We start from the raw sequence: 16,995 nt of genomic DNA, 5'->3' as shown, positions 1-16,995 counted from the left end.
CTGCGTTTCAGCTGCTTCATGTCGTTGGGCTCCTCCTCCCCAGTGGTGGGTAAGCACTTGCATTAGGACTAAGAGGTCTTCCCAAGTGCTCCCTCTCAAAAGCAAAGGAGAGTGTGCCTCACCAACATAGAGTTTCCTGGATCGAAAACTTCCTACAAGCTGGCAGATTTTCCAGCTTCAATAATTTAACACCTACTAGTACTTGTTACAAATATGTATTCTGTGCCAGGCATGGAGCTGAGTGCTTTACATATGGGACCTTGTTTAATTCTCACACTAATCCTGGAAAGTGGCTTCTATTTTTACTTCTATTTAAGAGAGGAGGAAGCGAAGGTTCAGAGAGGTTATATTGTTCAAAGTCCCACGGAGGGAACCAGGACTCAAACCCTTGTCAGACTCCAAGCCCATGCTCTTAGCCATCACACCATATGACCTCCAAAATGGAACCCCATCACCAAGTGCAGGAGAACCACATAGCCTGGGATTTCCAAGTCTCTACACATTTAAAATATCCTGTGGCTTTTTCTCATAAAAATACTTGAGCTTGTCAGATGAGTATCTTGATTTGAGGTTTGACAATATAGTCACCCAAGCTGTTTTCCAAACTCGCTTCAGCAATGCCTTACCTCATGGGGCTTTTAAAAGCCCAGATCCAAGCATCTTACCCCAAACCTATTAAAAGTCAGACTCTCCAGGGGATAACCCAGGGAATCTGTATTTCTAAAACAAATTCTCAGGACGATGCCTATGCCACCAATGATCTACCATGTGCGAGCAACTGTTTCCATGCTTGATGCTGAGATGGAGTGAGGGGAATAAAACATGCTTAAGAAATGGTCCTTAAATTCAAGAAACACATATTTCAGTAAGGGGGCAAGATAGATTCGAATACCAAAGTGTGCAACAGCTAAATAACAAGCTGTATGGCCCTAACTGTGGAGCAATTCAGAAAAGATGCAAATCATGAACTAGAAAAATCAGAGAAGGCTGCACGGAACAGGAGGGACTTGAAGTGGGCTGTGTAAGATTTGGAGGCAGGAGAAAGAAGAGAGAAGGGTATTCCAGACAGGAAGAACACAAACAGCAAAAGCCTTGAGGGGAGAATGAGCTGGATATTTTTTTCTGAAGCAGGGAGAGGGTCAGCCCACCAATCTGGGGGATGGAGAGAGAATGTGCGGGAAGGAAGTTAGCCTAAGCAGGGCAGGTTCTGGCACAAGGTTGGTTTAGATGTGGGTAACACTAGGGAGCCATTGTGGGCTCTAGAGCAAGTACATGATAAAAGGGTGATTAAGTTAAGGTAGAGCCTGAGATGGTGACAGGAGAATTAGCCAGATCCCTGCTCTCTGGCTCCTTGAACACAGATGACAGACTGCACCAGAGAACACCCAGGGGCGTCCTAAATCTGGGGGCCCCCGGAGGCCTTAGGGGAGGGATCCTTTCTCAACCAAGCACCTGATTCTGCAAAGGCTATCTTCAAGTGAGGTGTTGACCTGAGAAGGAGGCATTTGGAGAATGGGGTTGTGAGGTTGTGCACACCTGTTTCCTAAATGGAGCAGTGAGTGAGGGAAGGAGACAGCATACACACACACACACACACACACACACACACCCCCCAGAGGGGGAGGCTCAGACTGAGCCAGAGAGCAGTGGAAATTCTGCATAAGCTATCGTAAGCAATTTGATGTGCCTCTAAATTATTTTGACACCAAAGCATGATAGACCATATGGAGAGAAAAAAGTGCAAAAAGAAAGGTTGAAAAACAATTTTTTACAAAATGAAGAAACAAGGGCTGATACAGAAAGAAACCAAGAGTCTGGCCTGATGGCCCTGATATACAGCAGAGTTTAGTCAAGTCTTTCTGTAAAAAAGTGAGACATTGAACCAGCTTCACTGGGTTGCAATAATTTTATGTGCCAAATAAATGGTCCTAATAATAAGAGGGAGAATTAATTGGTCAAGACTCTTGGTTTGAGGGAACTCAAGTTCAGAGCACTTCAAGACAAAGGGAAAGGAGGTGGCTCAAGTAGTAGAGTAGTCTGGCTTCAGGCACAGCTCAATCCAGGGCACTCTTGTGATATAATCAGGATATTCTCTGCCCATCTCTCAGTTTCGCTTTCCTCGGTGTGCCCTCACTTCTTGACACTTTTTCCTTGTTGCAGAAAACCTGATGCTCATCGGCTCCAGCCATGGTCCTTCAGAAGGAGAGAAAGCCTCCTTTGCCCAGAGTCCATTTTGTTCCTTTGCCCACTCTTGGACCCATCACTGTGTCCAGGTGAATGGCGTACTCAGGTTGACCAGCCTGAGTTTTACGGCTCCTCAGATGATGGGAAGACAGTTCCCCTTGATTGACAATCCATCAGATTTCCAAAGTGTTGGGAGGAAGAAAAGTCTCCAAGAGGAGAAAATCTGGCACAGAAAAGAGAATTAGATATTGGTGATGGTGCTACAGGAGTTCAGTGTCCAGAGAAATGCCCTCTAAGGAGAATAGTCATGGAAGGCTTCCCCAGGGAAGTGTGATATGAGTTGAGCCTCAAAGGGCAAACAGAACTTGGGCCTTGGGAGGAGACAATGTGGTGTTACAGCAAAAGGCATGGCTTGGGCAAAGACACAGAAGGAGTCCTTGCTCCTGAAAGATTTCGATCAATCTCTGGGTATATTCAAATGTCAATTTCCTCTCACTGTCTCATTTTGTGTTTAACTAGCGGTGGTATTGAGGCTGAAGAGAGTAGCATTGAAGGTTCTGTCTGTACTTAAAAGGCAAGATCATTTGGGCGTGGTGGCTCATGCCTGTAATCCCAGAACTTTGGAAAGCTGAGGTGGGAGGATCACTTGAGGTCAGAGTTTGAGACCAGCCTGGGCAACATTAACTATGTTAATCCCATCTCTACAAATACATATATGTGTGTGTATATATACATATACATATACATATTAATACACACGTACATATACATACACACAAACACACCCGCACACATACACACACACATATATTTAAATTAGCTAGATATAGTGGATCTTACCTAGTCCCAGCTACTCAGGAGGCTGAGGTTGGAGGATCTCTTGAGCCCAGGAATTGGAGACTGCAGTGAGATATGATCATGCCACTATGGTCTAGCTTGGGTGACAGACCAAGACTGTGTCTCAAAAAAAGAAAATAAGACAGGATCACTTACTTCTCTTAGGTCACGAAATAAAAGGGAACCAGTCCCATAAAATTCTGGACAAAATGAGAGGCTGTCCTCATTTCCCAATGCACGGAAGACCCTACACTCCTGGAAACCACTAACCATGTTGGGCACAGTCAAGTTCAATGTGAGCACTTCCTTTCAAGGGTCCTGCATCAGTGCCTTGGATGGTAGTCACATTTGTCCTCTAAGTGATCCCATCAATCTCAACCAAAAGCTATTTCCCTCATTTCCCACTCACTCAGCTGGGGCTTGGTGAAGAGTCTCTATCCCCAGCTGTGGGGGTTCTGGGTAGTCTTGCAAAAGGAGAGGCTGATCCAGGCTTGTTGGTCCTGGCTTACATGCACTCACTCATTCACTGATTACTTATTGAGACTTTATCACATGTAAGACACAGTGCTAAGCCTAGGTGCTGAAGAGACAATTCAACATTGTCTTTGCCCTTAATGAGCTGTTTACTGGGGAGACAGATGTGTAGATCCCCACCTATTTGGAGATAATTTTCCCTTCCTTGCCTCATTCATCTGTTTTACCAACGACTATTAATCACAGATCTCATCTCTTTCTGCACCACAATCGCTGGCTCAGACACAGACAAATATGAAGCAATCTGATTTTTTTTTTAAAAAAAAAAAAGAGAGAGAGAGAACACCTTTATTGGGATTTTTCAAGCTTTAGCTTGCAGGAGCCATGTTCTTTTCTTGTTTTTCAGGATGATTGGAGGATGTGACACCTAACGCTATGATTAGATATTTTTCAATTAAAATTCTGAATTTAGAGCATATAAAAACTTAACCATTTTTAAAATGTTGATTTTGCAGCCAGCAATTTTGTTTAACTCACGTATTCATTTGAATAATTTGACAGTGGATATTCTTGGGGTTTGGGAGGAGGGATTTCTACACAGATAATTGTATTGCCTGCATATAAAAAGTCCCACCTCTTCTCTTCCAATTATTATGCTGCTTATTTATTTTCCAGCTTTGCCTTAGACAGATACTCCAGTACTGAATAGTTGCCTGCGAGTGGGCATCCTTGTCTTGTTTCTGATTTTAATGCAAGTCATTCACAGGTTGCACAATTACTATAATGCAGTCATAAAAAAGAAAATCTTCAAAATGTATTAACTGAAACTTGTACATGTTTCTTATAACATTTTTATACCAGTGGTAGCATACTACACACATTGTTTTGCACATTACTAAGCCTATACATATATGCTTACATACGGTTTGAATATCTGTGGATGAATACAAAAGAAACTGGAAACATAAGCAATTTCCAGGGAAGGGAACTGGGTAGGTGGAGTGTGTGTATATGGCGGGTAGTGGGGGTTATACTTACCTCAAAGTATCACTTTAGCTCTATACTTTTTTGATATGTAATCATTCGAATGCTCTTCAGTTCAAAATATTTTCTGTTTCATTATGATTTCCTTTCTAACCCATCTGTTGTTTAGAGTGCATTTTTTAGTTTCCAAACTTTTGGAAGTTTGACATTCAATTTAATTGCCATGGGAACAGAGAATGTGGACATTATTATTTTATCTCTTTGAAAATATTGTGATCTAACATATGATCACTTTTTAAGTGTTCCACATGTATCTGAAAATAATGTGTATTCTTTATTTAATGGATACAGCATTTTATATAGATTTTAAAGTGTTTAATGTTTTTGTTTAAATTTAAATTCTAAATATTTTTGTCAATTTTATATAACATTTTTAAAAGATCAGTTAAAATTTTCCATTATAACAATTTTTTCCCATTTTTTCTAGTAATTTAGTCAGTTTTGCTTTCTATATTTTGAGGTTACATTGGTAAGGTCATATAAGTTACTACTATACATTTTTAGAAAATCATTTCTTTTAATGTTCTATACCACCCCTTTGTTGCTATTACTTTTTTTTTACATTAAACTCTATTTTGTCTGACTTAAGTAGTATAATCTCAGCATTATTCTTGTTATTATTTATATGATATTGTTTATCTTCTTCTCTACCTTTACTATAATTTTGCTATGTGGCTTTGACAATATGCCCCAGAATTTTAAAAACTTTAATCTGATAATCCCTACCTCTTTATCAATGAATTTATTCCATTTACATTTATTGTAATTACTGATGTGCTTGAAACAATTTCTACCATTTTATTTTGCACTTTCTATTTGCCATTCCTTTTCTTTGCTTCCTTTTTTCCTTCCATTTATTCTGCTGCATTGATAAAGTTTTCTATATTTACTCTTTTCCCTCTCTGTCAGTATGAAAGCTGTAGGCTTTATTTCTATTCCTTATTGTTACCTTTATAATTCACACAAAATAAATCTGAAGTCATTCCATACTTCTGTGCTCATTTAAATCATGAAAAGAAATATAAACACATTGTAATTATCATCTTACTTATGTTGTTACTGTCAACTAAGTTTTATCTCTTCTTTAAAAATTAATAATTTTTGGCCAGGCGTGGTGGCTCATGCCTGTAATCCCAGCATTTTGGAAGGCTCAGGTGGGCAGATCACTTGAGGCCAGGAGTCTGAGACCAGGCTGGCCAACATGGTGAAACCCCGTCTCTACTAAAGATACAAAAATTAGCCAGTTGTGGTGGCACATGCCTGTAATCCCAGCTACTCGAGAGGCTGAGACAGGAGAATCCCTTGAACCCAGGAGGTAGAGGTGGCAGTGAGCTGAGATAATGCCACAGCACTCCAGCCTGGGTGACAGAGTCAGATTCAAGAAGAAAGAAAGAGAAAGAAAGAAAGAAAAGAAAGAAAGAAAAAGAAAGAAAGAAAGAAAGAAAGAAAGAAAGAAAGAAAGAAAGAAAGAAAGAAAGAGAGAGAAAAAGAAAGAAAGAAAGAAAGAAAGAGAAAAAGAGAGAGAGAGAGAGAGAGAAAGAAAGAAACTAATTTTTAGACTTCATAATTAAGTTTACCAAATGGATGATCAAGTCCTCATTGTTTCTTGACTCCTATGCCTTCCCTTTTAGTTAATTTTTCTTCTTGTGGAAATATATACATTAATAATTTGTTAAATGAATGTCTGTGGGTAATATATGTCTTCTAATTTTTATGCACCAAAACATTTCTTAATGTAGCTGGAAATAAAATCTTAGGTTGTCATTTATTTTCCGTCATTACCTTGAACATATTTGTCTACAGTGAGAAGCATTACAGAGCAGTAACTGTGAGCATTTGGAGTCAGATCAGCTCAGTTTGAGTCCCAGCTTCTCTACTTAATAGATGCGAGACCTTGGACAAGAACCATTAAACTTCCTTTTGGCTCAGTTTCCTCAACTGTAAAAAGGGGATAATAAGAATCCCATCTCACAGAATTGTTGTGAAGATTAAATTAGTTAATATGCATGAAGTACTTTGCATTATGCCTGGGACATAGTACCATTCAAGTGTTAGCTGTTGTCATTACTATCTCTGACTTCATTGTGGCTCATGAGAAAATTACCTTCAGTCTAACTGTGGTTCATTGTTAGATAATCTAATTCTTCTCTCTGATTGCCTTTAAGATTTTCTTTATTCGCTCAAAATACACTTTCAGCCTGAGAGTTTGGTCTTTCTACCATTCTGGAAAGTTCTTAACCATCATTCTTTTATTATTTTTTTATTTACTCTCTTTCTCTGTAACTTCCATGTGCTGTAAGTTGTAGCCTCTCCAATTATTCTCCATCTTTCTCAATTGTTCTTACATAATTTTAAACTTTGGCTCTCTGTGCCATATTTTTGGGTGAACTCTCTGGTATCATCTTTCAATTCAATTATTTTTATGACTGTACCAAGTCTGAAATTTTATCCAATCTATTAGACTTTTTAAAACTTCAGGAACTGTATTTTATATTTCCAAGATTAATAATTGTTTCTTTTCCATATTCTTTTTTTTTTTTTTTTAGATGGAGTTTCGCTCTTGTTGCCCAGGCTGGAGTCACAAGCCTCTGCCTCCCGGGTGCAAGCGACTGTCCTGCCTCAGCCTCCCGAGTAGCTGGGATTACAGGCATGCACCTCCACACCGGCTAATTTTGTATTATTAGTAGAGATGGGGTTTCTCCATGTTGGTCAGGCTGGTCTCCAACTACTGACCTCAGGTGATCCACCCGACTCAGCCTCCCAAAGTGCTAGGATTAGAGGCATAAGCCACCACACCTGGCCATATTCATTTTTTTAAAAGTTCATTTCTTGGCTAATATGGTGAAACCCCATCTCTACTAAAAATACAAAAAAAAAAAAAAAAAATTAGCCAGGTGTAGTGGTGGGCGCCTGTAGTCCTAGTGACTTGGGAGGCTGAGGCAGAAGAATGGTGTGAACCTGGGAGGCGCAGCTTGCAGTGAGCCAAGATCATGCCACTGCACTCCAGCCTGGGTGACAGAGCGAGACTCCTTCTCAAAAAAAAAAAAAAGAAAGTTCGTTACTGTCTATTTTTGTGTCACATTTTATACTCTTATTTATTTCACATCTTATTCCTTCACTTTCTATTTTAAATACCTGGAACACATTTATTTTTCAATTCTTTTTCAGATTGTTTTACTATTTTAGTTTCACTTGAAGCAAAAAAATCTATCAATATTGATTAGCTCTTATCCCTTGGAGATAGATTTCTTTTTATCTTTTGGACTTTTAGTTTTCAGGTTTACTTAAAGCTTTATCCTTTACTGTCTTCTCTCTTTTCCTCTTTTTCTGTCTATTCTTCTTTTCTTATCTAGGAGTTTTGAGTTTCCTCTATCAGCCTGCCTGCTAATTGAACCTTATATTGATTATGGTAGCTCTTGCCTATTGGCAATGTGGGTGCCTTAGTGAACAAGTGGCTTGGTTCAGGTCCTGCTTCTTGTTCTGTCTTGATCACTGTCCACCTAGTCCCTCAGCTTCACATAAGCTAAAACCTCAAGTAGTTGTTTGTAGGCGCTTTTAGCAATCTCTTGTCCTAAGTGGAGAATATACCAGTCTTAGTTTCAGTCCTGAACCCTGTCTCACCTACAGCATATTCAGTTCCTGTTTCCTTGGAGCCAGATTAGCTTAGCTACACCCAGAAGCCAAAGTCTTGCCCACAAACTGCTGTATGTTTCTCTTCTGTTTCTGGTCTGCAAAACTGACTATCTCATTTGTGAGCTCAGTTATACCCTTTTTACATGCTCCATTAAAAAAATATTATCTATAGCTACTACATATTTATGGCAGAATGGGTGACACAAATGTGTATTTACACAAATGCTGTCTTGACCAGAAGTACTTTTCTGATTTTTTAACACAATGGACAATTGCTTCTATGTTACAATAAATGCCAGGATAAAAGAACCATATCCATGAACATTATTTGTGACCCAGGTCGACATTGTTTTCTTGTTCTGGTGAAGGTGGATACCAGGATGCTGTGAGTTGAAGACTAAGAACTGGAGCCACCAAGAGGATGCCACTCTTGCAAAGATGGTTCCCCAGGAAAGAGAGGAAACAGATCATGGGAAGCTCTGTTTTGTTGAATCAGAGAGATTTTAATATGTTTATAATCAGATAATAAAAAGCCAGAATAGGGAAAGCAGCTGGAAGGTGGCACAGATTAGTGATTAAGAATATAATCTTCTGAGTCAGCTAGACTTGGTTTGAAGAGGAGCTCTGCCCTTCACTGTGTAACTTAACATTCCCATCTGTAAAGTGGGGACAGCAATGGGATCTACCTCATGGGGCATCAAGAGGATTAAATAAGAAACTGTATGTGATTAATTTAGCACAAACACTAACACTTAGTAAACATATAAAAGCTCTTAACCACAATTATAACTGCTGTAATTGGTTACTTTCATGTGTCAACTTCGCTTGGCCATAGTGCCCAGCTATTTGGGCAAACACCAGTCTGGACATTGCTGTGACAGTATTTTAAAGGTGAGATGAGCATTTGAAACAGTAGATTTCGAGTAAAGCAGATGATTGTCTATCACATCAGTGGGCCTCCTCCAATTAGCTGAAGCCTTAAGAGGAAAAGACTAAGGTCCTTCAAGCAAGAGGATATTCTGTCTCCAGACTGCCTTCAGACTTGAGCTACAACATCAAGTCTTCCCAGGGTTTCCAGACTGCTGAGCTGCCCTGCAGAATTTAGACATGCCAGCCCCACAATCACATAAGCCAATTCCTTAAAATCTGTGTATCTATCTATCTATCTATCTATCTATCTATCTATCTATCTATCCATTCATCCATCCACCCATCTATCTACCCATTCATCTACCTACCTATCATCTATCCATAGATCTGATCTATCATCTTTCTTTTTTTTTTTTGAAATGAAAGGCCTCACATATTTATTACTGAACCCAGCCAACCAACACATTCATAATAGATTCAGAGAGGAAAACACGTCCAACTCTCCAGATAGTGGTGACATTTTCAGTTTGATATGGTAATGTGATCGTGACCTTCAGACAGCACAAATATGTGTGCCATCTCATGTGCAATTCCTTACAGACCTAGCTTGGTTCTTCTCCAATGTCTCCTTTTGGAGTTGTACCTGATTTTATTTCCAGTTTTCATCCAAATCCACTGGGGAATGGGACGATTTTGCTTTTGTTTCTTGGCCAGGAATTGCTTAATCCTGAAAGTCTTGTGAGAAGACATGGCGAGAAGCAGAGGCAAGAACACACCACGATGGCGGAGAAAGGAAAAGAGTAATCTATCATCTTTCTTATCTGTTTTGATATCATCTATCTTTCTTATCAATCTATCCATTCGTCCATCTATCTAATCTATCTATCCATCAATCATCTTTCTTATCTATCCATTTATCTATCTGTCTATCTATCTCTCATCTTTCTATCTTCTATGCAATCTATAAATCTATATGTCTTTTGTATCTATCTGTTTTATCTATTTCTTATCTATGTATATATCTATCTATCATCTCTTATCTATCTATCTATCTATCTATCTATCTATCTATCTACCTACCTATATATCTATCATCTACCTATCCATCCATCCTATTGGCTTTGTTTCTGTGCAGAAGGCTAACTAACATTGGTGGTATAGGAGGGAGACTTTCCTGAGGAGGCAGAGCATATGTGCCTTAGACAGGAAGAGGGGCTCCTTAGATAGATCTCTGGGATGGAGGGGAAACGAGGAGGCTTGGGGGTGCAGCGGGACTGCGGACATCTTCTCTGATGACTATTCTTTCTGGGATAAAGAAAGTGGGGTCACATCATGGCCTAAGGGGAGGCACTTTTTAAAGGACCGTGGGAAATCAGGGGCACTAGTGCTGAAAAGGGCCCCAGGGAGCATGGAGGTCCTGCTGAGGCTGAAGACCATGATCCACGATGTGCCCATCTGTAGGACCAGGAGGCCTGATGTGGGAGAGAACAGCAGGCTAAATCCAGGGTTGGTCTCTACAGCAGAGGGAATCGCAAGCCTGTCAGCAAGTGAAGAACCAGCACTGGCAAGAGTGTGGAGGCCTCTCATCAGAGTTCTCAATACCTGCCTACTCCCTTGGCATCAAAGGAGAACTAGAACAAAGATTTCCACTGAGAGGGAATGGCTGTGTTTATCCTCAGCATAGGCAAGATATTTCTCAGCTGTTTCTCTCACCCACAAACTGGGAAAGTTGTCTATAGGCTTCTTTTAATAATGCACGAGCAGAGGTGTGGAGAGCCAGAGATCATGAGGTTATGGAGCCAAGGAGAACCCAATCACACGAATCCATGGAGCTGGAAGTCCTTGGAAGCGAAGGCCAGAGAGATCTCACCAGCAAGATCCAGGCCTCGGGAATCTCAAGTCCATAGAATCAGGAATCATAGTTCCAATCCCTGAGCTTGAATCTGAAGGGTTATGAGGTAAAAACTGCCTGGAGACAGCAGTCGAGACAGCAGTCCCTGGAAGGGGTGTGTGGGGTGGCACTCCAGCCTCTCTGAAGCAGATCCCAGCAGGAAACAGCTGTCTGAGAGAGTCCCTGCTCTCTGACTGTGACCACCCTCCTCCATGCTCTGAGCCGGCTTATCTCCTGGGCTGAACGCCAGGCCTGTGTCCTCTCATTCGGAGTTGTCTTCATTCATCCTTGTTCTGGAGAGGCCTTGGAGCTTAGCTGGTGAGTGTCTGAGACTATGTGATCTGCATCTGTGCTGAGTGCCCCTCCAACTGCGAGGGGTGGTGGTGCGGGGTACAGGACACCTCCCCTCTTGCTGGCGTGGCTGATGGCAGCAAAGGCCAGCCAAAGTAGCAAAGAGGTGCTGGAATCTGCAGCTAAGACCCTTACTTTAAGGATTATAAATGAGTCCCAGATTACTTCTTTGAGATCAAGCTCTGAAAGATTGGTTGATACACAAATACAGCAAAATGGTGAAACAGTTTTCTACACAGGTTGGCATAAATGTGAATTCTGGCCCTTCCTTTCTCATCATATCTGACAATCTTGAGCAACTTCGCATTCACAATTGCTATTTATTGCATTTAGACTCAATGTAGAAGTTGTGAGTTATAGGTTGTGTCTAAGGGACTTTTTTTTTTGGCCAAGTCTGGGGCTAGGCTTAGGGCTAGTAGCCCAGGGATTGGTTTGCATGTTCATTTGCTTAAAGGCAGTTACTTTATTTTTTTTGTTTTGTTTTGTTTTGTTTTTGAGACAGAGTCTCACTCTGTTGCCCAGACTGGAGTGCAGTGGCGAGATCTTGGCTCACTGCAAACTCTGCCTCCCAGACTCAAGCAATTCTTCTGCCTCAGCCTCCTAAGCAGCTGGGATTACAGGAGCCCACCACCACACCTGACTAATTTTTGTATTTTTAGTAAAGATAGGGTTTCACCATGTTGGCCAGGCTGGTCTCAAACTCTTGACCTCAAGTGTTCCTCCCGCCTCAGCCTCCCAAAGTGCTAGGATTATAGGCGTGAGCCATACCGCCCAGCTGCAGTTGCTTTTATGAGACTAGAGAGAAGGGAACAGTTTTATGCACAGGAATCTTTATGCACAGGTATGTGAAGAAAGAAATAACAGTGCATGTATTTGTTAGGACCCTTTGAGTTGCAAAAAAGCAAAAGCCAATTGAAGTGAGTTTTAGCAAATATTGAGAGCAATTGTATGGACTCCCTGAAGCACAAGGTCAGGGATGCAGCAAAACCTTAGGAATGATCTAGAATCAGGGCCTGGATGGGAGGCTGCCAAGACTCTGTCTCTTCCTTGCTGCTCCCTGTCCATCTGCTCTATTCTCTGTTCTATGCAAGCCAGCTTTCCTCATGCCTCAGGCCACAGGGTGAAAGGTAGAGGCCAACCAACAGCTCTTGGGTTTCTTATTATAGGTTTAGTCCACGAGCTCCAGCTTAGAAACAAAAGTGAAAAGAAGAGAGTGTCTTTCTCCGCAGGTTCTGGGAATCTGTCCTCCTGCATGGGTCCCATGTCACTTCTTGGCCAGTCTTCATTGTCACGGGGAGAAAATACTTTGACTGGCCAGGCCTGGTTCCTCCCAGATCACAGGGTTTCTTAACAGAGGAAATAACATGCAGAAGCTTGTTGAAGAGAGAAAGATAAAGCACAGATGCCACAGCCCACTGCAGGGCGATTTCCTTCACTGGTCCTCCCACCCCCATTGGCTTAGCCCAGCTCTGATACTCCAGAGCTCAAGCCACCCAAAGGACAGCTTCACACAGAGGAGCAGTTTTCCCAGACAGCCCCGGGCAGTGGTGAAATGTCTCAAGAAGGAAGCCAGAGTTGAAAAATACAAGTGAGCCTGTCCTTGAACTTATGTGAGACATTACCATGGGACCCCAGACAAAACCATGGGGACCCTGGGTGGAGGTGAACCCCTGTGTTTCACAGTCAAGCCATTAACATCACTAGATGTCACTTTTTATCCACAAAGTCATCAGACTTAGGGACACTAGGTTACTGTATAGGTGAGTGATCCCTTATGAGCCATCTAAGTTTTTTTCTAAATTTTTACCATAACAAATAACTCTGCAGCCAGTATTAGCTTACAATTAGATCTTCTTGACTTATTACCATTTGTGAAAGATGAAAGTGAGAAAACCCAAAACAAAAACAAAAACAAACAATAGATAATAAAGCCTCTGGGTAATGAAGCAAGTCTTAGCCAGAAATCTTTTGGTTGCAAGCAACAGAAACTCAAGTCAAGCCAATTTAAACAAAGGGGATATTTACTGATTCCAAAAACTAGGAGTTCATGGAATGGAATTGTTCTCCAGCATGACTGGACACAGGAACTCAGTAATATTCTCTCTCTGTGCCTGTTTCTCAGCTGTGCTATTCTTGGGATGTTAGGCTTATTCCTATTGCAAGAGATGAGCTTCTTCTCTGTGGATTTAGGGGTTTCGGAGAGGAGGGTATGACTATGATCACAGACAGGTTCTAGTTTACATCATTCACTCTCAACAAAAAGCAACCTTCTCTCTTCTAGTGCCAGACTCTTCTCCTAGAAGAGTCTGATTGCTCTTACTAGAGTGACATTCCCGATCCATGTGCTCATTACTGCAGCTCAGGGGCACCTACCCTCTGGCCAGAGTTAGGGGATCCTAACAGATTCATGTGGAATGGAAGAGGGTTAGTTCTGAAACAAAAGAAGGGAGCTGTTACCAAATAAGGTTAGTAAGAGCTCTTGGCAGTTCAAAAGAAAAGACATGCAAGAGTCAAGTTCCTATGCTGGCCAACAGTGTGTCCTGCTGCAAGGGGTTCTGTGCCAGGACAAACAGGAAGTTTTCTCCTGAAAAACAGAAATGAAACCCATTTCTGTACATCGTGGCACACAGTATAAACCACACTAAGGTGTGGCCTCTGGGAGGTGTGTATGGGGATGTCTTTTTGTCTCATGGTCAGAATAAATACAATGAAGGACCCACCCCTTCTTTGAAAGATGGCATTATTTTTTGGGAACACCCAAAACCTTTTGGTGGCTGCCAATCCTTTTCAAAATTGAAATCTAACTTCGTTATGTGCAATTGCATCATGATGCTGAGGAAAGAGCTTGCTTTGGGTCAGATGAACCAGTCTGGACTGCTGCTGTGTGACCTGAGGCAAGCTACTTTGAACTTCCAGAGAGAAGCTTGGCAGCATGGTATCATGTCAGAGTCCTGGCCCCTGAAGTCACTCTGTCTTCACCACTTCCCAGCCGCCTGCCCTTCAGCACGTTTCTAAATGGTTCTGTGCCTTAATTTCCTCATGCATAAAATAGGGATGATGATAACAACTTTCACAAGGTTGTTTAGTGGAATAAATAAGACAATGAATGTCAAATGCTTGGAACGGTGTTTGGCACATAGTAAGTTCTCAATAAAATGTTAGCTGTTGTTATTATTGCTAGTATCTTTGACTGCTCAATATCTAGTAGAGTACCTGATCCAGAATAAAATATATGGTGAATGAACCAATGGACTGAACCCTTTATGACCTAATTTTCCTAATCTATAAAATGTGACTATTACTCATCAAACATGCTGTTGTAATGATTAAGTGAGATAGTGTATGGAAAGCCTCTAGCACAATGCCTGTCTTAACAATAGGCAAGTTCTGTTGGTTCCTTTCTGTTTTCTCCATTCCCCTATCCCCAAAATTCAAGGTCCTCCATATTTTTTCATGCCAAGCCTCTCTGAGTTGCGAAGTGCCAAAACCTAACTCAAGTTGGCTTACACTTACACTATAGGCTCAAGAAATAGAAAAGTCCTAGGTCTAGCTGAATCCAGAGACTCAGATGACATCATCGGGACTTGATCTCCTTGCAACTCTTTCTTTTGAGCATGGTTGACTTGAAGGAGTTGACTTTACCCTGAGCAGATCTGTCTTTGTGGTGGCCTCCAGTAGGTCCAGATTGTCACCAGGTCTCTTAACCTCTCTGCACCTCAGTGTTCTCATATGTAAAAAGGGAGATAATAATAGCACCTATAGTAAGCCTTTGATACATATTATTCTTATTGCTGTTATTCTTTAGCAATTCCAGTGGAAAAAGGAACTGCTGCTTCTACTTCTGGAAAATTCCAAGAATTGTGTCTCATTGGATCAATGCAGGCCTCCTGTCCATCCCTGAGGCAATCAGCATGATTGAGGGGATAGACTAATAAGACTGATGGGGCCCGGAATATGCCCCTCCCCTGGGGCTGGGGCCAGATGTGGGGTCAGCCTTCCTTCCACTTAGAGTAAGAACTGGAGAGGGTGCTCTCTCTAAGAAAAACCAAGATGCTAGTAACGGGGGAAAAATATGGGCCGTGCCCAGGAGGGAACAGTCCCAGTGGCTAACCCCCGGCTCCTGAGTTGAAGTTGATGACTCTGTCCTCCACTGCTGCCCACAACAGGCTGTGGAAACTTAAGCAAATTACTTATCCTCTCAAAGCCTCAGTTTCCCCACTTAGAGAAATGTGATGCTATTTCTTCACAAGCGTTTGCTTTTAGGATTTTTATTATAGAAATTTTCAAGCACATTCATCAGAACAGTCAATAGTAAAATGAATCCAGGTAAGCATCACCCAGCTTCAATAATTATTGACACAGCTGATCTCTGATCTGTATCTCTCCTTCTCCCCACACCCTACTGCGAGAATATTCTGAAGCAAATCTCAGATAATATCATTTTGTTTGTAAACATTTCAGTATGTATGCAAAATATAATTGCTCTTTTTTCTTAAATTTAACCTTTACTATCACACCGAAAACATTAACAATAGTTCCTTAATATTCAAAAATGTGGAGTTAGAATCTTCCTTTTTTTTCATAAATCGTTTTTCACTCTTGATTTATTTGAGTCAGGACTGAAGTAAGGCCTATTACACTCCATTAGGTTGATATGCCTCTTGAGTTTCATTTAATCTCTAGGTTCCAACAGTTATCAATAAGTCAATTTTTTTTTTTTTTTTTTTTTTGACACAGAGTCTCCCTCTGTTGCCGAGGCTGAAGTGCAATGGCATGATCTCGGCTCACTGTAAGCTCCGCCTCCCAGGTTCAAGTGATTCTCCTGCCTCACCCTCCCGAGTAGCAGGGATTACAGGTGCTTGCCACCACGCCTGACTAATTTTTGTATTTTTTGTAGACAGGGTTTCACCATTTGGCCAGGCTGGTCTTGAATTCCTGACCTCAGGTGACCCACTCCCTCAGCCTCTCAAAGTGCTGGGATTACAAGTGTGAGCAACCATGCCTGACCCAATAGGTCATTCTTACTTCATCTCTATCTACTCCCTACACCTCACTTCCTATCCCCTACTTCTGAAATATTTTGAAACAAATTCTAAACACCAATTTTTTTTTTTTTTTTTTTTTGAGACAGAGTCTCACTATGTCACTCAGGCTGGAGTGTAGTGGTGTGATCTCAGCTCACTGCAATCTCTGTCTCCTGGGTTCAAGCGATTCTCCTGTCTCAGTCTCCCAAGTAGCTGGGATTATAAGCATGAGCACCATGTCCGACTAATTTTTTTTTGTAGAGATGGGGTTTCACCATGTTGGCCAGGCTGGTCTTGAACTCCTGATCTCAGATGATCCACCCACCTCGGCCTCCCAAATTGCTGGGAATAGGCGTGAGCCACCACACCTGGCCCAGACACCAAAATCTTAAGTCTCATCTCTAAATATTTCTGTTTGTACTTCTAACACCCTCGCTCTCTCTCACATTAGAACAAAACCGCTATTCAATTAATACACCACAATGATAATAATCATACTTGGATATCCATTGTTCAAATTTCCCCAGTTATTATCACTGTTTGGAAGTGATATAATTCACAGTGAAGTTGCAGCTTGTTAAAATCAAGATCCAAACAAGCCCATGCTTTTGGTTTATTTTTCTATTAAACCTCTTTTAATTTCTAGGTTCCTTGCCTTTTCTTTTCTTTTCTTTTGTTTCTTCTATT

At 41.3% G+C, this 16,995-nt stretch overlaps 1 protein-coding gene across 1 annotated transcript; it reads right to left on the bottom strand.

The window, feature by feature from the left end:
* Positions 1-9,453: 9,453 nt before the first annotated feature.
* On the bottom strand, positions 9,454-9,843 carry LOC106998280 (large ribosomal subunit protein eL39-like). Its single transcript, XM_078002556.1, has one exon. It carries the CDS (start codon positions 9,790-9,792, stop codon positions 9,637-9,639), a length of 156 nt encoding a protein of 51 aa, XP_077858682.1. The 5' UTR covers positions 9,793-9,843; the 3' UTR covers positions 9,454-9,636.
* Between the last annotated feature and the right edge of the window lie 7,152 nt (positions 9,844-16,995).

This window comes from Macaca mulatta, chromosome 5 (genome assembly GCF_049350105.2).
Source record: "Macaca mulatta isolate MMU2019108-1 chromosome 5, T2T-MMU8v2.0, whole genome shotgun sequence".
In the NCBI taxonomy this organism is placed as follows: Eukaryota; Metazoa; Chordata; class Mammalia; order Primates; family Cercopithecidae; genus Macaca; species Macaca mulatta.
The sequence above is the reverse complement of the archived record's forward strand: the minus strand, read 5'-3'. Positions and strand labels throughout refer to the sequence as shown.